This window comes from Capra hircus, chromosome 23 (genome assembly GCF_001704415.2).
Source record: "Capra hircus breed San Clemente chromosome 23, ASM170441v1, whole genome shotgun sequence".
NCBI lineage: Eukaryota > Metazoa > Chordata > Mammalia > Artiodactyla > Bovidae > Capra > Capra hircus.
In genome coordinates, this window is record NC_030830.1 from 24,328,363 (window position 1) to 24,354,958 (window position 26,596).

Here is a 26,596-nt window from a genome sequence, read left to right on the forward strand (position 1 = left end):
TCATGTCTCTCTCTTCTATAAGGACATCAGTCACATTGGGCTAAGGGGTCACCCTACTTCAGTATCACCTCCCAATCACTCACATCTGCAGCTCTCACTTCCAAAGGCAGTCGCTTTCTGAGATCCTGAGGATTAGGACGTCAACATATCTTTGGGGGAGACATAATTCAAGCTGTAATAGATGTGAATCAAGAAGTAAAAACGAAGAGGGGGATAAACTGGGGGATTGGGGTTGACGTATACATGCTGCTATATATAAAATAGATAACTGATAAGGACCAGGGCTTCCCTGGTGCTTCAACTGGTAAAGAATCCGCCTGCAGTGTGGGAGACCTGGATTCAGTCCCTGGGTTGGGAAGATCCCCTGGACAAAGGAAAGGCTACCCACTCCAGTATTCTGGCCTGGAGAATTCCATGAACTGTATAGTCCATGGGGTTGCAAAGAGTCGGACACGACTGAGTGACTTCCACTGAGGACCTATTATATAGCAGAGGGAGCTCGACTCAGTACTCTGTAATGGCCTATATGGGAAAAGAACCTAGAAAAGAGTGGATATATGTCTAACTGATTCACCTTGCTGTATTCCTGAAACTAACACAGCATTATAAATTAGTTCAGTTCAGTTCCGTCCAGCCGCTCAGTCGTGTCTGACTCTTTGCAACCCCATGAATTGCAGCACCCCAGGCCTCCCTGTCCATCACCAGCTCCTGGAGTTCACTCAGACTCATGTCCATCGGGTCGGTGATGCCATCCAGCCATCTCATCCTCTGTCGTCCCCTTCTCCTCCTGCCCCCAGTCCCTCCCAGCATCAGTCTTTTCCAATGAGTCAACTCTTCGCATCAGGTGGCCAAAATATTGGCGTTTCAGCCTCAGCATCAGTCCTTCCAAAGAACACCCAGGGCTGATCCAACTATATGCCAATAAAAAAAGAAGCAATAAATGAGTGAGTGGAGCAGTGGGGTTTGCTCCACAGGCTGAGAACCTGGGAACCACATACATGGAAGGATCAGGCTTCCAGCCTGTCAGGGTGGGTCTGAGCACTGCAGGAAGTTTCTCCACCGATGCCTGTCACTGTCTGTGATGTGCACAGGGTGGAAGGAGGAACTCTCACCAAAACACCCACAGAACCGTGGGGGAATGACACACATCTTAGTCTGTGATGGGTGGAGATCAACTGCTCTCCAGGGCAGTGAGCTTTCACTCTGGTGAGAAATTTCAGCATCCCACCGGGAGGGTGGGCGAGTTGAGATAGAATCCACAACTCCCTGTTCAGGGGCGAGTGATAGAAAGCATAATGGTTACAACAATCCCCACTTGCCCTGATTAAGCACAAAGTTTACGCTGTTTCCTCCCTCCTACAGCAAAATTAGTCAAATTCTGGGCTCATTTTTTTCTTGATTGAAAAAAACGCTGAATGGAGATGTTTGCTATTAAGTCGTCTTTAAGAAACTGTTTTGGAGAAGGCAATGGCAACCCACTCCAGTACTCTTGCCTGGAAAAGCCCATGGACAGAGGAACCTGGTAGGCTGCAGTCCATGGGGTCACTAAGAGTCAGACACGACTGAGCATCTTCACTTTCACTTTTTACTTTCATGCATTGGAGAAGGAAATGGCAACCCACTCCAGTGTTCTTGCCTGGAGAATCCCAGGGATGGGGGAGCCTCGTGGGCTGCCGTCTATGGGGTCGCACAGAGTAGGACATGACTGAAGTGACTTAGCAGCAGCAGCAGCAGCAACTGTTTTAGCCAGAATGGTGCTCTGAGTGACTCTGAGGACTAGGGTATTTTTAACAGGTCCTGAAGTCGAGGATGATCCAGCGGATGTTGGCAATTTGCTCTCTGGTTCCTCTAGTCCCAGTAGTCATATATAGATGTGAGAGTTGGACTATAAAGAAAGCTGAGAGCCAAAGAATTGATGCTTTTGAACTGTGGTGTTGGAGAAGACCCTTGAGAGTCCCTTGGACTGCAAGGAGATCCAACAAGTCAACCGTAAAGGAAATCAGTCCTGAATATTCATTGGAAGGACTGATGCTGAAGTTGAAACTCCAATAGTTTGGCCACCTGATGTGAAGAACTGATTCCTTGGAAAAGACCCTGATGCTGGGAAAGATTGAAAGCAGGAGGAGAAGGGGACGGCAGAGGATGAGATGGTTGGATGGCATCACTGACTCGATGGACATGAGATTGAGTAAGCTCTGGAAGCTGGTGATGGATAGGGAAGCCTGGAGTACTGCAGTCCATGAGGTCACAGAGTCAGACACGACTGAGCGACTGAACTGAAGTTGAGGAAAGCTTCACAGGACAATCATAGGGGATTGACGTGAGCAGGCCCAGTTCTTTGGGCTGCCTGTGGTCCTTGGAGGTTACCCAGGTGGTTACAGCCTCTGAGACTCATGTGACAAGGTCTGCAGGGGATTCTAGCACAAAGAATATTTAAGAATCTCACTATTGGTAGCAGCCTGGATGGGAAGGGAGTTCAGGGCAGAAGAGATACATGTATATGCATGGCTGAGTCCCTTCACTGTTCACCTGAAACTGTCACAATATTGTTAATCGGCTATACCCCAATACAAAATAAAAAGTTTAAATTAAAAAAAAATTTTTTTTAAGAATCTCACCATTGGTATTATACCAATAATCACAGCCTAGGGACTTTTCTTGACCGAAGTGTCCAGAAATGAAATACGAACTGCCTTTACTTCATTTATCATGAAAAAAATAAAAAAGATCCTCATGACATTTCCCTTTCAATTCTATACTTTTTCCAGTTCACCCAATTGGCAACAAGAAAGTTAGATCAAAGGGCCTTCTACATTCACTTTATTTTTGTGCCTAAGAATATGGACTCTGGATCAAAGGCCTAAGTTTCTGTGAGATACTATACTTAACATTCTGGGGAAACAGTCTGGGGAAATTTTTACTTAATCTTCCAGTTTTCTCATTTATAAAGTAGGGACCATAATGCACCTACCTCCCAGAGATTATATGAGGGTTAAAGGAAACAATTTAAGCAAACAGCTGAGTGAAGGACTTGGCACAGGGTGAGCACTAAATAATGTAAACTGTTCAAGTTATTATTATTCCTTATTTGCAGACTCTGCCCTGGACGTTTCATTGCACTTCTACCTGGAGGATTACCCAGAGCGGGGGAGACCTCAGTACAAACCAGAATCAGTAGAACTTAAGGAAATGCCAAAGCCTGTCTGGGAATGGAGGTCAGCATTTGAGGCGCTAAAACATGGCAGAAAATTTGGGAAGAAACCTGTGAGCACGGGAGTGTGTCCACAGGAGAGCAATCTATTGAGCCAGGCCCACAAGTGGGATAACTTAATGATAACCTGGTTTTGTGTTACCACTGGCAAACCACAGCATCTGCTCTGTGTTCTACCAGCAAAGCTCACGGACAATTAGCAATGAGTCCATATAGATAAATGGCCCCTCTGTAATTTTGTCAGATACGATTCTCCCCTGGTATTCTCCAACCTGAAATCGCAGTAGAAGATCGAGTCCTAACACGGCCCTCATATTCTGTCCTCACACGATGACTCCTCCAACCTCCCCATTCATACAGGTTCTCAGGGTCCTTGCAATTCTTTCCTCTGCTGGAGAATAAAACACAGCTATTTCCCTGCCTCTTTCTGTAGTCTTCCCCGATCCCAGTTAAAGCTGCACACTCACCCTATCCCTCTACCTCCTCCTGCCTTGCTTTCTCCTTGGCACCATCATCTTCTAACACATTAGCTACTTTTTTAATGGCCACACAGCTTGCAGGATCTTAGTTCCCTGACCAGCAATTGAACCTGTGCCCTTGGCGCTAATAGTGCAGAGTCCTAACCACTAGGCCACGAGGGAATTCATGCCTTGTCTTCCCTGGTGGCTCAGACAGTAAAGAATCTGCCTGAAATGCAAAAGACCGGGGTTCCACCCCTGGGTGGGGAAGATTCCCTGGAGAAGGAAACGGCTACCCATTCCAGCATTCTTGCAGGGAGAATTCCATGGGCAGAGGAGCCTGGCGGGTTACAGTCCATGGGGTCACAAAGAGTCGGACACAACTGAGTGACTAACACTCCCCTTCGCTGAGTGTAAGGCTCCATTGGGGCTGGAATTTGTTTTGCCCATGGCTCCATCCTGGTGCCTAGATCAGGGCCTGGCATCTGCAGGCTCAGTGTTTGTGGCGTGACTGCCATTGAACCAGGATGTTCCACAGGCTGGCTCTGCCTCCCCCACAGCCTTTCCAGCAGAGGGCTCGATTCGCATTTCAGAGTTCTTTCAGTGAGAGAGAATGTATCCTTGGCTTTGTGTCATGAGCCAGTATCCCAGCCACAATGCCATCACAAATGTCAGAAGGGAGTGTCACATGACTGAGAGCTGAGCCCGACTGTTGATTTTTTTGTACTTTACAGAATCAAAGTATTAGGTTGCCCAGGAGTTCCTAATTTCCAGCTTTTCAGGAAGTTCTATATTACACTGCTCATTAACTTATTGACAACATTTTGACATGGCTTATCCTTACTCTGAAAGGATTCGTTTTAATGATGGGCCAATGAAGTATCTTTTTTCTCTATTTTATGGCATTTTCATTAAAAAAATTTTTTTTATTATCAGTTTTTTTTTGTTTTTTGGGCTGTGCTGGGTCTTCCTTGTGGTGCAAAGGATTAGTTGCTCCGCTGCTTGTGGGATCCTAGTTCCCTGACCAGGGATCTAGCCTGCGTCCCCTGTATTGGAAGGCAGATTCTTGACCACTGGACCACCAGGGAAATCCCTGGTATTTTCTTTAAAAAGCATGTATTACTTTAAAATGAGAAATAGCCAATGACTTTGGGAGGCGGTGGGGATTCCTACTGAGTATGCATACCTCTTTTATGAGGCAAAGACTTGCCTTAATTTCTCATCTGGCCTCTGATCAATTCCTATGGACTAAGGAGGCAAAGAACTCTGGTTGGTAACAGAGCCTCTAGTCAGAGAATGCTATTTTCTTCCTGTTATTGTGATAACAGAATCACCTTTTCCATGGCTATTTAAATCTCATAGGCCACAGAATCCTTTGGCTGTTGGGTGACACATCTCAAACCATAGTTACTTATGATATAAATGCTCCCCAGGCGGTACTAGTGGTAAACAATCCGCCTGCCACTGCAGGAGACATAAGAGATGTGGGTTTTATCCCTGGGTTGGGAAGATCCTCTGGAGTAGGAAATGGCCCACTCCAGTGTTCTTGCCTGGAAAATTCTACTTTTCAGGCAGAGGAGCCTGGTGGGCTACTGTCCAAGGGGCCACAAAAGACTCGAGCACACACAGTATACAATAGTGTGATTCATAATTTTTAGGTTTCAAAAAATGTAATCCATCAGTTCAAAAGTTTGGAATATTTAACACCATTGTCCATGAGATCAGAAACATTTATTCAATTAGATTGAAGTCCTCAGAAAAATCAACTCCATAGCTTTTGAGGGGAGGGAGGTGCAATTTGATTTACTACCAAGTGGGGATTTGAGGAGGGGCAGGTATTTTGGGAGTTTGGGTAGGGAGATTTCTTTTTTTAGGCTTTTATATTTTTCTACTTCTAGGTGGCTATGAAGTATCCTGGTCTCCTAATGTTTGTCTAGATAAAACTTATCTTTAAGACAGACCTTGTCAAAAAAACACAAGGTAGCTGTTGAGAGTACAACAACCCATTTACAAAATGTTTAATGGTCATTTGTGAAAGTCGTTTTATATAAACAGAAAATAGTTCTATGTTTTCTTTGCCAAGTCATCAAGCGAAACACTAGGACCAACACAATTAGGCTGAGGCTTTGGGGACAATGGCCGTACCTACTCTGAATAAGACTTGAGCGCCATCTGGAGGACTCACTTGAAACTACAGCACAGCAACGGAAGAATCTAATGTTTTCAAGCAACCCGGTACAATGGGGAAATGATGGACAGCAGAGGCAGGAAAGAACTGCCTCCATTCCGTGGTTTGAGCTTCTGCTATTTCAAGCTTCCATCGGAGGATTGAGAGTAGTGTGACTGAGTGAGGTACTTTCAGCCGACGTGGGAGATGAAACCATAACATCTGAAGAGCAGTAACATTAGCTTCTTAGTAAATACAGTCAGGAAGCGTTTGCAAGAGAGAATCAGGCAAATAGTTCCCCAATTGGTTGCATCTCGCCATACCCTCTCCTTATGTTGAGCAGGGGGGTACACACAATATCCACTTTATTCCCAAGATATAACTGACTGCTAGTTAAGTTTTTTTAGAGGCATTTACATTTTAATAGATTGAAAGTCTTAGTAAAAAAAAGAGAGAGAGACAGAGAGAGAGAGAGAATAGCAGAATTTCCAGTAGATGTCAACTGTTGGCTTTGGTAGAGTAAGAAGAACCATCTCCTTTATTAAATACTTAATTATTCCTTTTAAACAAACAAGGTCGCTTCCTTACTGATTCAGTCATTTTAATGAAATTGTTTTAAAAGGAGTATGTAACCCTCAAGAGTCTGTATTTCTCCTGAGATACTGGAATTTCTAATGAGATAGTAGTCTCCTACCTCAATGCTTTTCAAATATCTCTGGTGAAAAAAAAATACTTTTTCTTTTTAAATTTCCAATCACTTGGTGGACCAATGCTTGGGTAAATTAAAATCAAAATGTTATGAATTTTATGTTCATATCTAAAAACTTAAGTGTCGCTCTGTATTTGTTACAGACTGTTTTGTGTGCAGACTGGCATTGGTCTGTGGATGACATACAGAATCACCCCTCAAGTCTCTCTTTAAAAATACTTGCATTTGGCCTAAAGATCTCTGTCCACCATGGGCACCATGGTTACATTCAAGAGCCTGACTTACACTTTCCTTTCAACTTTTACAAGAAGAGAGTCTCCAAATCCATAACTATGAACATTTCAGATGCTTTCTCGTCTCCATTTTAAACTGACCCTCTACCTGCACTGTGTTGATGCAACTTTCTATTCCTTTGTTTATCAGTTCAATCCCGTTCAAGGACACTAACTTTATTGGCGGTGAATTTGGCCTGAATGCCAGAAGCTTGTGTAAGACATGTGGGTATTTGAGGATTCCCAGGAGGAATCCACCAGGAGGAACAACATAGCTGACAAGACATATGCTTTCTCTTTTTTTGGCCTCCCACGGCACATGGGATCTTAGTTCCTCAGCCAGGAATTGAACCCACACCCTCTGCAATGGAAGTGTAGAGTCCTAATCACTGGACCACCATGGGCGTCCTGCTATGCTTTCTTGATATAAAGATTACAGGAAAGCTTCAGATGAACTTTTTCCCCCAAAAAAACACAGGTTGAAAGAGTCTTCTGATGGATAAGCGATTCCAGTGTTCTGAGTTTCTTTCATCCACCGGTTGAAAGGCAATGAATTCTCTTTTCTTATCCCAGTAACCTCAAACTGAAAATTCCACATGGCCGTGTATTAAGGGAAGTGTTTGTAAATTTTCATTTATAAGGCACAAACCCTACACATCTCTCAAGAGAAAGGGAAAAAAAAAAAAAAAGATGTGAAGACAGTAACCTAGGAAGAGAGGAGGTTCATCAAACTGGAGTGAAAAGCCACCTCCCTTTTTAGTAAACAGAGACCTTATACTGATAGGAAATGCAGTCTTTGGGGAGAGTTTCAATGCAGCCCCCTTCCCCGGATCACTGCAGAAGGTGGTCCTCAGGGGGCTGCGAAGCCAGGACACATCAACTGTAAGTACCTACCCCACCCCCCCATCCCACAGAAGCTGCTGGCCAGTGATGTCCTAGCAGAACATTCTGCCTACAGGGTGCTCAGTTCACCAGCCTCACCCAGAGGAGCCTTCGGGGACCAACCTTGCATGAATACACACACGTGCCTGTTCTGGGGCTTGATTTAAGCTGCTCTAAGCTGAGGTACAATGCTTTCCCAAGGACCGTGAACTAGGATAGTTACATGGGTCCTTCATGGGGCAGCATCTATTTAAGAGGCTGGACCTTGTGTTCCTCTTGAAATAATCAGATCCCTAGAACCAATTCACTCTACCAGGGGCTTTTTTAACATGCTGGTCAAAATCTGGAGAAGATTATCTGAAGAAAGCTCCAGATCTTCTGGCATGTAAGGCAGCCCTAGTAGACATCAAGTAATCCTGCAGTGCACAGGGATAAAACAGAAGGGTCCCATGACACCAAACAGTAGCCATGCTTGCTGGCTGGGCCTCCTGATGGCTCTTGGCACTGTATTTTCTAGTACCGTTTCCATTAGTATTACATGAGAGTAAATATCCTGAACGTCTGCCTGGATCCAAGCATTTCCTGGAAGCATGACTGCTTCATCGTCCTCGCTATGCCCATGCAAGGTACAGCTAGGAGTGAAGAGCACTCTGGAGAAAACAGCCAGGCAGACATCATCCTGAGAAAGCGGGTTAGAGAAGGGACCAGAAGTCGGACGAATCCAGTATCCAATCACCAAAGACCAGCATCGCTGAAGAATGCCCATTTCAATACAGTGTGGTCCAGCCACCTTGTAATTTCTTCAGTCCAGTTAGATTTTAGTCCAGGGCTGGCCCCCAGAGGCCACAGACATTCAGAATTCTACTCAACTTTCAGGCATGAAGACGGTTCTTAATTCCGTGTCCGACGAACCTTAGCCAAGGTCCCTTCCCTTCCTGTGTCTCGTAAGGCTACAGCCCAGAGGATGAAAGATAAACCTTTCATTCACGACAATATAACAAAACTCTTGGAACCTTTGGCTTCCCAACACCATAGCCATAGCCACCCTTGGAAATATGTACTCATTTAAAAGCCCGCTCTTAAAAACACAAAGTCTTCTCCTACTGTGGACTCAAGTTCTCCCCAAATCAGGACAGGCCGCCTCCACACCGCGCCCCACCTGGCAGCCTCAAGAATCTTTCTTGGCCAGTCTGGCCTTGATTTTTTGTCTCAAGAAGGCTGCAGTAGCTGCACTGCAGGCCACCACGAGGAAGAAGGAGAGGCAGGCCAGGTAGATGGCCAGGGGGCTGTGGCGTGGCAGGTAGATGTCCTGCCGCCCCTTATAGTCCAGGAGGATGGCCTCCAGCTGGGAGAGTGTGCAGACAGACAGAAAGGTGTGGAAGATCTGGTGCCCGTGGCCCACGATGTCACAGGATCCGGGGAAGTACTTCTCCGGAACCGGGCAGGAGAAGAAGTAGGCACTGACCAGGAAGAAGATGATCTGGAGGGTGTGGTACCAGGCCGCTGGGTCCTGGCAGCCAGACAGGTGGCAGAGAACCACGCGATGAACCACGGGGCTGATGTCCAGGACGTAGGCCAGCCCGGACGGCACCACCTGGCAGATCTTCCTCATGACCGGGTAGGGCCGCCGGTACCGGTACTTGGCGTAGCAGCAGCCGGCGCAGGATAACCAGCCGCAGAAGGCGGCGGCGGGCAGGAAGAGCAGCCAGAAGTGCTCGTACCAGGCTTGGTCGGAGGCGTAGAAGAAGTGGACCAGGGCGCTGCCGTACTGGTAGACGCTCACGCCCACGTAGTCCACGAAGTAGAAGGTGTAGTGCGACAGCTCCGACTTGGACTGCAGCAGGTGGGCCAGGAGGCTGAAGGTGAGGTACGTGATGGAGGACAGGACGTAGACGAGCAGGGGCAGCGTGTAGGCAGACGTCCACGGCAGGCCCTCGGCCTCCACGAAGGCCCAGAACCGCAGGAGGACGGCCAGAGCCGCCAGCAGGTGGGTCCAGACGTTGACCACCTCGTTGTGTTTCTGAAAGAGGCTGAAGAAGTAGTAGCGCCACTCATGGCCGGTGGGGCGGTACCCGGCGCGGATGTAGGGCTCCCGGAAGAGCTGGGGCACGTCGGTCTCGGGGACGGTGCCGGGCATCTTGGGCAGCCCATCCTCCAGGATCTTGGGCAGGCGTCGCAGATGCTGCCCGCTCACGGACAGGGTGCTCAGACGCTCCAGGATGGCGGTCGTCATGGCTGCCCCGGGTTGCTACCTAGGGGAATCAATAAAAATGGGCAAAGATGCCGTGAGAGAGGGGCAGGTTTTCTAGTGCAGCTGGGCAGGCGGGGGCTGTAGACGGCTTCTTTGAGCCTCATTCTTTTTCATAGGTAGAATAATAGAGTTGGACCAAGGTCCCTTACTGTCCTGACGTTCTGATTTTGACATCCCTTCTACCCTCTACAGTGTGAGGCCAAGTCGCATCTTGTAAAATGGAATGTTGCTCCTAGGTCACTTCAGTCGTGTCCGACTCTCTGCGACCCCGTAGACGGCAGCCCACCTGGCTCTGCCATCCCTGGGATTCTCCAGGCAAGAACACTGGAGTGGGTTGCCATTTCCTTCTCCAAAAGGGAATGTTAGCAACCCTATTTTTATGACATCTACCAAGTAACTAAGGGTACCTTTAAAGATTTGCTAGATGATATTTGCTAGATGGCTCAGTGGTAAAGAATCCGCCTGCCAATGCAGGAGATTCAAGCGATGCAGGTTCAATCCCTGGGCTGGGAAGATCCCCTGGAGAAAGAAATAGCAACCCACTCCAGTATTCTTGCCTGGAAAATCCCATGGACAGAGGAGCCTGGTGGGCTACAGTCTCTGGGGTCACAAAGAGTTGAACATAAGGAACACACACCCTTAAACAAGATAATATTAAAATGTAATCAGACAGGCTCTAAAAGTACAGAGTATTTTACTGAAATACAAAAATGATCAATGTTGATTTGATGAATGAGAGTCTATATTTCTTGAGCACTAATCTTAAATTATCCACTAATTTCACTGTGAACTTGAAAATCTGAGATAAGCAATAGTAACTTGAAACTCAAGGTCATCCATAGGGTGGTAAAGACCAAGGAATATTCTGGGAAATCTTAACAGTTGAACAAAATTAACATGTGGCCTAAATTTAACAAGAAATCTAATTGCAAAGATTGTGTGTGTGTATGTTTAAATTATGCTCTGGAAAGCAAGTAGTTTTGGACTCGCCTTTCCTGTGTACCCATATCCGTATGGGATAAGTTTCAGGCTTCAAAAATATTTAACTTGCACTTGGAATTTTTAGGTGATACATGAACCAGATAAGCATGGTGATTATTTCATAAAAGCGCTGCAAAATTTCAGATGAAGTTACTGAATAAAGCAATGGATTTTCAGTCTATCTACAGATACCTTCATATTCCTCAAACTCTTTCCTTCAGAAAAGTTCAAAACCTGATTGATTCAAAAGGACTCCCTTTCTTCAGAGTCCTTTAGCAAAGGATACAGCCAGTGTTTCTCAGGGCACTGCAGATGTTAGCCAAGCAAATGTCATCTTCCCATACACACTTCTTAATCAATATTAAAAGCAAAAAAAAATACCTCATCGGGTCAAAAATGTAGGGCATGGAAATTAATAAAATGTAAATACAAAGTCTAGGGAGACCTGGAGTCAAGCGTTTGGTTGGCTGCTCCCTGGGTGACCTTGGGTCAGTCACAGACCTTGCTAAGCTTCAGTATCTTCATCTGTAAAATGGGGTGATCACTGTCCATATTGGGTGGGATGTTTTGATGGTTAAATGAGAGACTCTAAACAAAGTGAGGAGCATTCTGCCTGGCCCAGCTGGGTGTTTGAGTGTCAAATCCTGCTGCTATTCTATGACTGGGAGCCGGGCTCTGTGCTGGGGTATGGAGACTGATTAGATCTGCTCCCTGCCTTGGAGGAGGTCAGACTCTACAGGACGGACAGATACACAGGTAAATCATGACAGAAACCTGGGATGAGTGCCCCACGAGAGGTGAGGGCAGTTTTAACAATTGATAAAATATAATTATTTAAGGACAGGACAGGGGCCACCCATAAGCGATACATGAATAGAACAGAGAACACACATCCAAACAATTCGAATAAGAGATATACTTGTTGCCCACAGACCACGAGGTCTCTGTAAACAACCAAAGCAGAAGGTGGAAAGGGTGGGTGAGCGGGCTTTTCCAAGCGACCTCTGAACTAACTTTTAAGGAAAAGTCAGAATTCCCAAGAGACAATGGGGAAGTGGGTTTGGGTTGGGGTGTGAGGGTAGAAGATATTCAGGCAGAGAGCAGGGTCAAAGCCCAGGCTCCCAAGGAGGTGGCACTTGTGTGGCTGGAAGGACGATGCTGGCTCCAGAGATCTGAGCTCCAACCTGCAGTCCCATCAACATGCCTGCAGCGCCAGCCTGGGCTTTGTCATCTGGGAAGCAGAGCTAATGACATAGGACTTTATGACATAATGCCTGTAATGCATTCAACATGGGGCTTGGTCCCAAATCCTCAACTGGCAAAATGTTGCCATTATTATGACATGGTTGGTGGTTGGTGCCAGAGGCAGGGGGCATTGATGAGCAGAGGGCTCAGTGCCTGCTCTGTACCGGGTCCTGAGACATCTGATTAGCCAGCACCCACTATGGATCCCCCACCAGGATCCGGCTATGAACTGTGCCCATAGAGGAATTAAAGACACCAAGAGAAACTAACTAAGCATTACAGAGTCAGTCAGAAAGACAGAAAGAGGGGAAGCGGGAAATGGGAAAAACAAAAAGGTATTATTTGAATACCTTAATTCATTTAAAAACAAGAAAACAGAGAAAGAGGAAGAGCTAAGCAGTGCTTCTGCTATCAGCCAGCAGAGGGATCCAAGAGCCCGGAGTTTTGAGTTCTGCAGCCTCGCCTCCAGCTGACCTCGGTGGCAGCTGGTGACAGCACAGCAGGGGAGGTGGGGAATGGGTGGGGTGCACTGGCCCTGGGATCGGTGGATCCACTGCAGGGCTGGGCCTGGGACGGGACGGCACCGAAGCTAAGATCTGCGTTGGCTGAGAAGCTCTGATGGGGAAGCAAGGCTCCCGGGGGCCTTGGGGAGCTGAAGGGCTCTACTCTTTACACACAGGTTTCTACCACGTCTGGTGAACCACGGAGGGAGATCAGATGAAAGTTATCAGTCTGGTTTTACTGTTTAAAAAAACAGAGGTGAGTCACTTGGGGTATGAGCTGTGGGAGAAGGAATCCCGGAAGAAGCTCCTTGCTACGCCCCACCCGCATTGCCTACTAAGTTCTGTGCGCTTAGTTGCTCAGTCGTGTCTGACTCTTTGCAACCCCAGGGACTGTAGCCCACCAGGCTCCCCTGTCCATGGACATTCTCCAGGCAAGATTACTGGAGTGGTTTGCCATTTCCTCCTCAGGGGTATCTTCCCGACCCAGGAATCGAACCCACATCTGCTGCGTCTCCTGCAATAGACACAGGTAGATTCTTTACCTGCTAAGCCAGCAGGAAAGCACCCTGCTACCCCCTTAGACAGGCTTAACTTCACCAAGACAGAGTGGGCACCGCTTCCAGAAACAGGCATCCAAGGGCCAGCTGTAGGGACTTCCCTGGTGGTCTAGTGGCTTGGGCTCTGCACTCCCAGGGCAGGGGGCCTGGATTCAATCCCTGGTTGGGGAACAAAATCTCACATGCCGCAACTAAGACTCAGTGCAGCCAAATAAACACAAATTTTTAAAAAGGGGGGCCTGCTGTAAAGTCTGAGAGCACACTTTGGAGGAAACCACATCTTGACACCATGGCGTTGGTGCAGGCACACACACATACCCAGCTTTCCCTAAGGTCCCTCCTGACTCCCCACCTCTACCCTCAAGATGCCCTAGCTCCCACCTACCCTGGCCTTGCCTCCCCATCACACTTCTCTCCCAGTCCCTGACCCCTGGTGATGCACTCACTTCCCCACCAACAGCCCGTCTAAGGGCAGGGACTTTGTGGTGTGCAAGTTCTCAGGCTAAAATGGTTTGCAGCATATAAAATAATCATATCCTTAATCATGATTTACTGAACAAACAGTTCTTTAGGCCTAGACATACAGCACCAATTTCATTCTGTTCTGCCAGGTTGAGGGGAAAAAAAAAGAAAATCATGGTTTGTAAGTTGGGAAGTCTGGCTGTTAATATTTGCTCTACACAATGAGCTATGTGGTCATGCCCAAGACGTTTAACTACTCAAGGTCATTCTCCTCATAAATAAGAGTAGGTGGGAGATGTTTTCCTGTCTCTCTACGTCTTAGAAAAAAGAGTCAATAATGAAAAACGAGCAGTTGCTGAACAGTACTTTGAAAAGACAAACCATGCACATTAAAGTATCAGCAAGAATGGAGCTAAAGAACACACAGACGGGTTACAATTAGTAACATACTTATTTTGTACCTTATGATTGATTTTAATGCAATCTTTGAAAACAGAAATGGAATTTAATAATTTTGGATACATTTCTGGATTCTTCATAATACTTCTCCCAACTGCTTTATATAGAGTTTAATTAGATTTAGATTGTAATGGGATTGGAATCAAAAGTTCTGTTTCTTGAGTTCAATATCCGCACCATGAATTCAGTTCAAATTTATAAGAAAGTACTGTAAAATATTACATCATGCTTTGGACTATTTAGGAGTCCAATCTTAAAGTTTATGTTGGTACTCCTTTAAAACTATTAATAAAGCTAATGGTTTTACACCTAGAGTATGCCATCTAAAAAAAAAAATTAAAAGCTGCACATTTGGGAAATGGACATAGTTTGGCATTGATGATATTTTATCTGGAGGCCAAATAGAAGACTCTAAGGTAAGTTCCCTGACTAATTACAAGGGCCCTAGGGGAACTGACTACAGACTTGGAGTAGCCAATTCCCTGGAGAAGCCTGGATGAGGAATTAGCAATTCCAGCCCTACCATTCATATAGGATTTTAGGCACATCGTTCAAATTCTCTATACTTGTGTCTTTGTTCATAAAAATGAAGGTACAGTCTCTACATGTTCTATGCCATGAAATTCTGTCATTCATCTGGGCTGTGTTTTGCTATGTGCTGAAGGTTCAGCAGTGAGCTGAAGTCACCAACCAACAGACCCAGTGACATCACCTCGTGTCACTGTAGGGGGGGAGGCTCACACAGATGGCAGGAAGGTGGCCTGCTGGTTGTTGGACAGAGAACAAAAGAGCAGCAATTTCCATCAAAGAGGGAAGAAGAAATGCTCCCAGAATCCATAGATACCCAGCCTCACACAATGCTACAAAACCATAAATGACTGAGGAGGAACAGTGGCCAAAATGCCAGCTTGATGTCCGTTTATAAGGCAGGTGAGCAGCCTGTGGTCTGATCTGAGACTTAAGTGGACTTGCAACAGCCTCAGAAAACCCCAGGACCTCCGCAGTCATCCATCGAGTAAGAGGCCTCTGGGCGCACACTGAACTTGGCAGCCGCGTCTGCCAAGGACCAGACCACTGTTTATAAAATCATATTTTAAAAGGCGGCAGTACCAGCAGAATTCTATTATTAGCAGAGACAATTTTAATATGGGTTCAGATTTACCAGCTGTTAACGCATATCCACTCCATATTTAAGAAAACCGAAAAAACAAATAAGGGGCTTTCCTGGTAGCTCCTTGGTAAAGAATCTGCCTGCCAAGCAGGAGATGCGGGTTCGATCCCTGGGTTAGGACAATCCCCTGGAGGAGGGAATGGCAACCCACTCCAGTATTCTTGCCTGGGAAATGCCATGAACTGAGGAGCCTGGCAGGCTATAGTCCATGGGGTCGCAGAGTCAGACACGACTTAATAACTAAACCACCACCCGCCCCCCTACCAACAACAAACAAATAGCATTTCAGCATCCAAAACTGGGAGCTCTGATTTAATGATGATAAATCTATACAATGGAATACTACACATCCATTAAGATAATTATGTAGATATCTTACACTTATTGCTATAGAGAGATGCATGTGACATGAATGTGAGCTCCATTGTTTCTCACTGTTCTGACACTTAGAACAGCACATAGGAGATGCTCAGCAAAGACTTGAATAAATACATGAATGAGAGACATTATTACAAAGAAGCAAATTAGAAGTATGCATCCCATTTTTATAAAGATATACCTATGGCACAGAGAAAGGATGAAATATAATCAGAACATCAATACAGATATTTCAAAGTGATGGATGAGCCAATACTATTGTATTTTTGACAATGAGTATTTACTACTTTTATAACTGGAAAAATGAACTTATTGCTATTTTACAAATAGGAATATTTGACACAAATCTACAAAAACTGGTAAAACGATTAATCAGTATATTTAATTAGTACATCCTTCTCCCCACCTGCCAAAACATTACACAATATAAAGGAATATACTTACTTTTGTATTATCCTGTGGATTTCAAGCTCAACTAGTTAGTATATCATGCTAATGACCTTCTTGTCAGAAGTGTCAATGGGAGAAAAAACACACAACCTAAAAGTTGCGAATTGTGTTTTATTAGCAGAACTTACTGAGGAGTCAGCCTCTCAGACACTCTGAGGATCCGCTCCAAAGATATAAGGAAGGGGCCTGGATATATTAGGAGATTTCTTTGGGAAAAAAAAAAAAATGTAGTGGAACATCAAAAGATCAATTGCTTATTTAAAAAACTAGACATCTCAAGTTAATGATGTTAATGCTTTGCATATGGGAAATTGCAAGAGTCTGGGCTTACTGAAATTATTCCTTAGATATATATCTTTAACTTACTAGGATCACTATTCAGTTTTTCTCCACCCTGAATTCCCCTCCCCCCAGGACTCACCTTAGGGGTAGCTGCAATGGATGAGGGCTTGATGGTGGAAAATATTCTCTGTTTATGGAAGGACGGGCAACATTTTTGCTGCAGGAGTTACATAGCTATACTTGCCACAATGTAAGCTAAGGGTCATGGGGGTGGGGGATGAGGGGGTTGGTTAAAGGAGAAAAATTGTGTAACATCTGCTGGTAAGGCTACAATCACGTTCTCTGAGCTTAGGAAAGCCAGTACAGTATATATAATATTGTATATATAATACTGTCAAAAGACTTTTCTTGCAGCACACAAACCCAAAGCGCCTTAATAAGCGAGTCCATCTCTGACCTTGTAGGCCATGGCACGGCTGAATCCTGCCTATAAAAAAGGTGAGGTACACATGTTTGCCAGGAACACATGTCACCTGGGTTCAGAGATCCCCGCCTCTGAATCTCTTCCTCTGTGGCTCTCCCTAATATGGATAGGAGAAAGAAAGTGTTAGTCGCTCAGTTGTGTCCAACTCTCTGCGACCCCATGAACTGGAGTCTGCCAGGCTCTTCTGACCTTGGGATTTCCCAGGCAACAACACTGGAGTGGGTTGCCATTCCCTTCTCCGGAGGATTTTCCGACCCAGGGATCAAACCTGCATCTCCTGCATTGGCAGGTGGATTCTCTACGGCTGAGCCACCAGAGAGCCCTCTCCTCACTTGAGCAGGTACTATTTTCAAAACGCCTCGTTACAGACCCAGAATGCACCTTCCACATGCAATAAGTAGCGTCTGTGTTTCATTCTAGTGGTAGAATTCGGAGGAGCTGGAACAGGTTAGGATGCATTGGGCAGTCTAAGGTCAATGGCCAGCCTGGCTGGGTGTGACGATCCTTTTCCTTCAGAGATTGCTTGTTTGGGTAAAGGTGAGTTCTACTGTCTGAACTGCCTGTTAATTAAAGCCTAGGGACAGGGTGCCTCTTAGGACTTTCCACAAAGTTCGGCACAGTCTGCCTTCATCTATGCAATCTCTCGCCTGCAGGAAGCTTTATTACCCAGGTTCTGCAAACCTGCTGGGACATGGGCCAGCCCAGGTGAACCCCAAAGAGAACCACAGATTGCCACTGGCAGGAAATCAATCCTGGAAATGTACTTTCCACAGAAGAATCTGATAACAAAGGAAGGCTGGGTTGGCGCAAAGAGTTAGGTGTTTCCTAGCAGTTCAGTTAACCCTTTTGCAACTAACGCCATACGCTCTACCGGCGGTTCCAAGCCTGGGGTTTTTCAATTTTCTAGCACGTCATTTCATTCAGTTTTCTCTATAGACATCCTCAAGCGTGCATTCCTGATCAGTTGCTCAGTCATGTCCGACCCTTTGTGACCCCATGGACTATGGCCTGCCAGGCTCCATTGTCCATGAGATTATCTCAGCAAGAATACTGGAGTGGGTTGCCATTTCCTCCTCCAGGGGATCTTCCCAACCCCTGGAGGATCAAACCCCTGTCTCCTGTATCTCCTGCACTGGCAGGCGGATTCTTTACCGCTGAGCCACCTGGGAAGCCCAGACATCCTCAAGGGCTTAGTAAAATTCGACACTGGCCATGGAGTTGTCTCAAGGCCATCTTGATTTCTTTCCTCCCAGAACACACTTGCCTACCCATCTATCCTACACGTTTTGGTTAGCAGGACGTCTGGACTTGCATGCTACTTGCCTGCTGTGTGTGCAGACAGCCAGTTACTGGGTTGCAAGTTCCTTGAGACAGAAACAGGGACTTTATTCCTCTTCTCAGCAATTATCAGAGGAAAGGGGGCCTGGGATACGTCAATGGATGTTTGTTCACAAACAAAGTGAAAGAAGACTCTCCTGTGGCCCTCTTTGCTTCTAAAGGTAAAACCCGTGAGATTTTGGATAAGGAACACATAAGGGATTTTTTTCAACAGGAAACATTTGACTTAGATGTTGTTTATCTGGGTGTAGTTCATCCACTTGGGAGGTATCCATAACAATATTTAAATTGTTCACCGGGTTTCCAATCACCGGATGACTTTTGGTCCATTTCCTCCTATCATTGGTACTTTTGTGTCCAAGAATGCCTAAGCAAAGATGCAAAGAAGAGAGGCCAGGCAGAAGAAAAATAAAGTCAAAGGACACTGGAGCAGGAGTTAGGAGACCTAGTTTTTTATTCTCATTGCATAGAAAAGCAGAACAGAGTGTCCCGGATCCCTGAACAAGCCACACACTTCACATTGCCAAGCCTCTATCTATGCCTGGCAAACCCTGCTTCTCTCTCAAGTCCAGGCTCAGATAGAACGTTCTCTGGAAAGTTCAGCAACAGCCTCAAGCAGAATTAATTGCACCCTGTTACATCCCCTTAGCCTTAAGTTGTAACTGGTTGTACTTGTGTCTCCTTTACATTAAACTGTGAAATTCAATGAGTTGCACAAGGAAGTCACTCAAAACATTTAAAACATTTTTTTAGTTTGTATTACTTCATCATGAGAATAACTGAGGTATAGAGAATTGAAGTGACTTATTCAAAGCTCTGAACTCAATCTGCCCTAAGATATGGGCACTGCTTTCTGTGTTCCACCCATCAAACACAAGTGGAATAGGAGGAGCTGGATAAGTCGTGGGAGCCTGCCTGCCTGTGAGCTGATGGCAGCCTCGGAAAAAAATCCTGCATCTGGGAACCCCTCTCCTCTATGGGCTTTTCCGCAGTTGAAGTAGAAACTCATGATGAGTAGATGATCTGGTTAAAAACTTCGTCATTCCGCAGACGAGTTTCATTGGAAAAGGTGATCGGTTCAGATCAGCAGCTGTGAACAGGGCCCCACCCTGGTCTTCATCGCCATCATTTTACAACCACCTGCCCGCCTTGCTGGCAGTTTCTACAAGGTGGTGGCGGTTTCTCACTCAGCGTTACTTGAACTCCAGGGTCTCAGATCTGACACCCCTCCCTCCTGATCACAACCCTCCTCATTTCTGGCTAGACTATTTCCTCCCACCAGCTTACAGGCTCTGGGCTCCTCGGAACCTCCGACCCTTCTTCTCTTGGTTCCCCCACCTCACTTGGCCCCACTGCCATCCCAACGTCCCATTTTTTAACTGAAAAACTTTCAGTAAAAGGAACACTATTCTATCCTTTTAGTGAGATTCTGAAGTGGAGCAAAGTATCAGTCTTCTTCCTTTTCTTCTTTGTCAAGGTCAGCAGGAAGCAATGATCTCTCTTTTTCAAGTTCTTCTAATTAACCAGGACTTTCTCTGCTTCCACTTACAAACCCTCTTCTTGGAAGTGTACTCATAGGCACGGGACTGCACTCTCCTGAACAACTAGACACAAACCGTTCTTGGCTCCCGTAAGACAAGAGCGACATTTTTTTTATCTTAGTTTCACTCCAGGGAAATTAACGGCTAATCTAAGGTAAGTTCTTCGAGACACTCTAATCAATCAGTCTGTCCAGAAGACGCCATAGCTTCATCTTCAGTACTTCCTTATAGTTATTTAAATGCTTTCTTCGTATTAGCCACTTGGCTTCCCCTCTGGAGCATTCCACGCCCTCCCTCCAGCCGCACCCTGATGACTTCTAGTTTCTCTTTTTCCCTCAGCAGGTTCTGGGTACTGCTAGAGAAGGTCATCAAACATTACGAGACCATGATGAATTTGTGCCTTTTCATTCCACGAGACATCACTGTATCCATCTTGAGGTCCCATCAGCACCTTAAACTTCGTGTGTTTAAAACCAGACCTCTGCTGTGTCTAGTTCTGTGACCAGTGTGACCAATCTCCTGGTAACCAAGCCTTGAAATCAAAGAGAAACTTCTTCTTTTCCTCCTCTGCTAACATTCCAGTCATCAGATCCTCTTTTTTTTTCTTTTTTTTTTTTTAACTGCAGTCTATTCCTTCCCTCACTCCCCTGCAGGCTGGTACACTGTCCCAGTTAGATTCCTGTAATAACCTCCTAACTGATCTTCTTATGTCCTCCAACCTCCCGCCACAGTTTCGTCTTACTTGATTTGGCTAAAGTTCTATGCCCACAAAGCCACCAGCTTTATTCTCCGCCAAATAAAGCTCACACCCATAATGCAGCCAGTCAAAATCTTCCCTGCCTTGATCCTCACCCTCAACAATATCCACTGCTGATTTCATGCAGAATGAAACAGATCAGAGTGAAGAGAACAGAACCTGTCAGAGTGCACCCCACACATTAAGGATAAATACTGCCATCAAACTTCTGGTTCCTAACATGATCTTTTATGAAGGGTCAGGCTAATGTTTGAAAACCATTGACTTCTGTACCATTGAGTGAGTGAGGGAGTGAGTGAGTGAAGTCACTCAGTCGTGTCCAACTCTTTGCGACCCCGTGGACTGTAGCCTACCAGGCTCCTACCCTCCATGGGATTCTCCAGGCAAGAGTACTGGAGTGGGTTGCCATTTCCCTCTCCATTACCTATTCCCAAATGTGCCCTGTGATTTTTCTCTTTCATTTTGAAATTACAAAATGCTTTGCATACAAGAGAAAAGTATAAAGGATGATACGACAAATAACAGCTTGTCAAATCTTGTGTCATATTAAGATTCAAAAATATATATGCATGATCCAGAGAAAACTCTAATTTGAAAGGACATTTTCACCCCAATGTTCATAGCAGCAAAAAGCTATTTACAATAGCTGGGACGTGGAAGTAACCTAAGTGTCCATCAACAGACAAATGGATAAAGAAGTGGTACACATATATAATGGAATACTACTCAGCCATAAAAAGAATGAAATAATGCCATTTGCATCAACAGGGGTAGACCTAGAGATATTATGCTAAGTAAGTCAGAAAGAGAAAGACAAATACCCTACAATATTACTTCTGCTGCTGCTGCTGCTAAGTCGCTTCAGTCGTGTCCGACTCTGTGCGACCCCATAGAGGGCAGCCCACCAGGCTCCTCCATCCCTGGGATTCTCCAGGTGAGAACACAGGAGTGGGTTGCCATTTCCTTCTCCAATGAATGAAAGTGAAAAGTGAAAGTGAAGTCGCTCAGTTGTGTCTGACTCTTAGTGACCCCATGGACTGCAGCCTACCAGGCTCCTCCATTCATGGGATTTTCCAGGCAAGAGTACTGGAGTGGGGTGCCATTGCCTTAGGTGGAATCTAAAATGAGCTTATTTATGAAACAGATGCCCAGACATAGAAACAAATTTATGGTTACCAAAGGGGAAAAGGGGTAGATGAAGGATAAATTAGGAGTTTCAGATTAGCAGATACAAACTACTATATATGAAATAAAAACAAAGTCTTACTGTATAGCATGGGGAACAACATTCAATATCCTGTAATAAACCATAATGGAAAAAAATATAAAAAAGAATATGTGTGTGTGTATATATATGTATGTATCTAAATTACTTTGCTGTACAGCAGAAACAAACAACATTATAAATCAATTATACTTCAATTAAATATATAAATGTATGTATATAAATATATGTCACTATGTATATGTGTTTTGTGTGTGTGCATATATACATATATATGACTGTGTATACACATATGACAGGGGAGCCTGGTGTGTTGCAGTCCATGGGGTCGCAAAGAGTTGGATACAGCTGAGTGACTGAACAACATCTATGTCTATCAAACAGGTAACTGAGATCTAGCCTCCTGTAATCACTCATTCCTTTCCTCCTTTCCTCCCTCCCCAGCAGCAGCCACTATACACTAAATTTGGTATTTTTCATTCCCACTAAGGTTTTCACATGAAAATATTATGAGATTATAAAAGTATATAACTACCTGTAATGATTAATTTTAAAAACATGAAATTAAAAATCCATAAATGATATATATATATAGGGATTTTTTAATCTTTGTATAAACTTTGCACCTAATGTTCTGCAGCCTTCTTTCTTAATGTTTTGTGTTTTTCCCATGTGAAATCACATCCCTTGCTATGTGATTCTCTGATTCATTTTCTCTGCTGAATAGTTTCCAATGTATTTGTCCCTCCTCCTAAGGACAGACATACAGGTTATTTCCTTTATTTGCTGTGACAAGGCTGCACTGTGGTCTTCTTGACTGTGTGCCTAAAAGGGGATTTCTCTTCAGTCAATCCTAAAGGAAATCAACCCTGCATATTTACTGGAAGGACTGATGCTGAAGCTCCAATACTTTGGCCACCTGATGCGAGGAACTGACTCACTGGAAAAGACTCTGATGCTGGGAAAGATAGAAGGCAGGAGGAGAAGGAGGTGACGGAGGATGAGATGGTTGGATGGTATCATGGGAGATAGTGAAGGACAGGGAAGCCTGGCATGCTGCAGTCCATGGGGTCGCAAAGAGCTGGACATGACTGAGTGACCGAACAACAACTTCAGGGCCAAACTGTTCCCTTTACCTGGAAGGGCCTCCTCCCTATCTCTACCTCTGAAAACCTCACTCATCCCTAAAGTCACTCTCAGAGGCTGATTCCTCCCATGCCCTTCCAATCCACCAAGTCAAAGCAAAACCCCTTCTCCTGCCACCTGCAGTTTGTGTCACAAAATGATGCCATCACCTCCTTGTCCTGGGGGTGGTTTGGGTACTTCTTCTATATCCCTAGCAGGCCTTATGAACAAGCACTGTCTCACATGACCTTAAGTCCATTTCCCTCACTTAGAGCCTGGCACACAGACCTGCCTGGAGTGAACCCTCAGTGAATGAACATGGAGTCCACCGAGCTTGTTTTCCTTCTTTTGGTACTAAGTACTGCTCTCAGCACTTCCCAGGGGGCTAAGTGGTAAAGAATCCACCTGCCAATGCAGGATATGCAGGTTCGATCTGGGTCGGGAGGATCCCCTAGAGAAGGAAATGGCAACTCACTCCAGTATTCTTGCCTGGGAAATCCTAGGGACAGAGGAGCCTGGCGGGCCACAGTCCATCAGGTAGCAAAAGAGTTGGACACGACTTAGCGGCTAAATAACAACAACTGCTCTCAGCGTTGGAGAGGAGGACGATTTCTCCCCTTGGTCTTTATGCAGAAGCAGCTGTCTACAGAGGGCTTCCCTGATGGTTCAGAGGTAAAGAATCTGCCTGGGATGACATATATCTAATGACAACAGTCTGCTGTGTTCCCGTGCCTTTCCCCACAAGGGCAAAGAGAAGCCTGTCTCTACCATCCACGGGCTGTGCTGGGAGAAGCTGGGCCCTCTCAGCTTGATATCCACCTGGGGGCAGATGCCTGTAGGCAGCTGTGCACGCGTGCTCCAGTGCACTCGTCATTCAGTCACGTCTGACTCTTTGTGACCCCATGGAATGTAGCCCGCCAGGCTCCTCTGTCTATGGAATCCTCCAGGCAAGAATACTGGAGTGGGTTGCCATTCCTTCTCCAGGGGATCTTCCTGACCCAAGGATCGAACCTGCACTCCAGGCAGATTCTTTACCTCTGAACCATCAGGGAAGCCCTCTGTAGACAGCTGCTTCTGCATAAAGACCAAGGGGAGAAATCGTCCTCCTCTCCAAAGCACCCAAGATATTACATTTATGCCAAAATTTTTTAAGAATTTTGTTCAGGGAGTTCCCTGGTGGCAGTAGTTAGGATTCCAGGCTTTCATTGCCATGACCCCGAGTTCAATACGTGGTTGGAGAACTGAGATCCACATAGTGTGGCCAAAAAAAAAAATTATTTTGTTCAGAACTTAGAGCAAACTGAAGGCAGATAAGATTGTTACCAAAATACAGGGTGGGGTTTAGCATGCATCAGTTTCTGAGCTCGGTGCTGTGCCTTTTCAGTCAACAGATGCTCATTGCCATCAGTGTAGGCAGCGGTTCATACAAGATGTCTGCTCCTCTTTCCTTTACCTGGCCCCTGTGACCTTAGCAATGATCCTGCAACTTTAGCCTGGGGAGAGAGTCACAAACAGCCGGTGTGTTTTCAATGGCTGCTGGCGTGGCTTCAGAATCCTCAGCCAGGGCCAGGATTGTGGGGGCCAAGGTGCCGGTCCACCTGCAGACGGTCATCATCCCCTCATCCCTCCAAGTTCAGTGCAGTGGAGATGAGGGCATGGTAACAGACTTCTTCCTGATTCCAAAGTAGAGATTCATGCTCATTGTACTTCTTGAATAGGCATGGAAAAGGTTAAAACAGGAGATGTGAAAAAATCAGTTCAAGAATCCAGTGCGGCAAGCCTCTTTCCATTTTTTCAGAAGTTCAAAGTAGTGACTTACATGATGGCAAGTTGATACCTGTGTATACCAGCCTCATAAATTAGTAATATAACATGTCCAGCTCACAGGATTTTTAGAAACAGCTCACTATTCTATGCCATATGACCTACCAAACAGAGAAAAACAGAACACGTACTCTCAAGCTGACCTGCTTAGATTTGGATTGACAGAAAAGTCAGCTGAAGCTCTGAAAATCCAAGTCTTACGGAGTTTAAAGCTCAGAAACAGGCTAAACAACAACATGCAAACTTAGGTGTAACTATAAAAAATCAAACTCCTGACTGTTGTTTGTAGGGTGTAGAGTTTGTAGAAAGGGCCAAAAACAACCAATTCTCTTTACTGTAATATAACCTCAAGTCTCAGATGACATCGGATTATAATCTGTGCAAACTGCTACCTGAGTGCCTGTTTTTGCAATAGTTGAAATGTGCATATCTACAGTTTCTGCGTCAGCTGCCCACCCCTCGTGAATTTTACAGACACACACCAGGTGATCATTGCCTGGATCTTGCCACACAGCACCTGTGGGCCCTGGATGATTTAAACATCCATTGTATCACAGCTGAGAGATGAACAACTCCTTCCAGGCCTCGCTCAAATCTCATCTTCTAATGGAGGTGCAAATAAAAAATTGTTGCCTGCCATTCCAGTAAACAATGAATGCTGCCCACCATCAAGCCAACAGCCGCTGCAGCTACCCCCAACGGTGCATCCTGAGGGGAATTCCGGGTGGAGAGAACAGGTTTCTGGCCCTACAAAGTTTAAGATGCACATCTAAGGAATAATTTCAATGAGTGCAAAGGGTCTTGTCTCTTCCCAAAGATAGAAAAGCACTAAAATCATTAACGCAAGATGTCTATTTTCTGTGACTAACAGTAACCTTTGATGTTCAATCACATGTTATGTTTTCAGCAAGAACTCCTATATAGCCTGGCTCCAGGGAATTCCCCCTTAGGGCCTTTTGAAAGCATTTGCTGAGTGCTGTGCTTTTAAACATATTTTTTTTAATTTTAAAATTTTATGTGCTGTTATTTTTTAAATTTATTTTTAATTAGAGGATAATTGCTCGACAGTGTTTCTGCTGTACAACAACGTGAATCAGCCATCAGTATACATAGGTCCCCTCCCTCTTGAACCTCCCTCCTACCCACCCCCCCATCCCATCCCTCTAGGTTGTCACAGAGCACCAGGTTGAACTCCCTGTGTTACACAGCAACTGCCCACTCACTAGCTCTCTATTTTATACATGGTAATGTATGTTCCAGCGCTACTCTCTCAATTCGTCCCGCCATCTCCTTCTTCCCCTGCTATGCCCACAAGTCTGTTGTCGTGTCTGCTATTTCTGAAGCACCTGGAATTTATTTTGTTCTTGACGGCTCCTAAGAAATCCGTAAGAAATAAGGAGGGAACCCTAGTACACAGAAAACTTAGTCATTAACTGGAATGAGGCATATTCAATGTCCATGTGGTATCTCTGCTCAGCTATAACAAATATACCTCAAAATGAACACAGCCAACAAAATGAACATGACCAACAATAGGTTTAGTCTCTTCACTAAACCTATTTCTGTCCCATGTTCCTTGTTCCTGTTCAGTAAATAGCTTCACCAGGTGCTCAAGTCAGAAACCAGAGATATATTTTTTCCTCATCTCACTCCTCTGTAACTACTTGCCAATAATTACCATTGAGGGTAGGAGGAGAATGGGGCGACAGAGGATGAGATGGTTGGATAGCATCACTGATTCAATGGATATAAGTTTGAGCAAACTCTGGGAGATAGTGAAGGACAGGGAAGCCTGGTGTGCCGCAGTCCATAAAGTCTCAAAGAGTTGGACAAGACTTAGTGACTGAACAATGACTCATATGTG

The 26,596-nt window shown here is 45.3% G+C and overlaps 1 protein-coding gene across 2 annotated transcripts in view; it reads right to left on the reverse strand.

Moving 5' to 3' along the window:
- The window catches only part of PAQR8 (progestin and adipoQ receptor family member 8), a 42,826-nt gene continuing 21,618 nt past the window's right edge, over positions 5,389 to 26,596 (reverse strand). For both annotated transcript variants that reach the window (XM_018039212.1, XM_018039211.1), the window contains one exon: positions 5,389 to 9,951. In XM_018039212.1, coding sequence (XP_017894701.1) covers positions 8,868 to 9,932 — 1,065 coding nt within the window. In that variant the 5' untranslated portion in view covers positions 9,933 to 9,951 and the 3' untranslated portion in view covers positions 5,389 to 8,867. The remainder of the gene's footprint in view (positions 9,952 to 26,596) is intronic.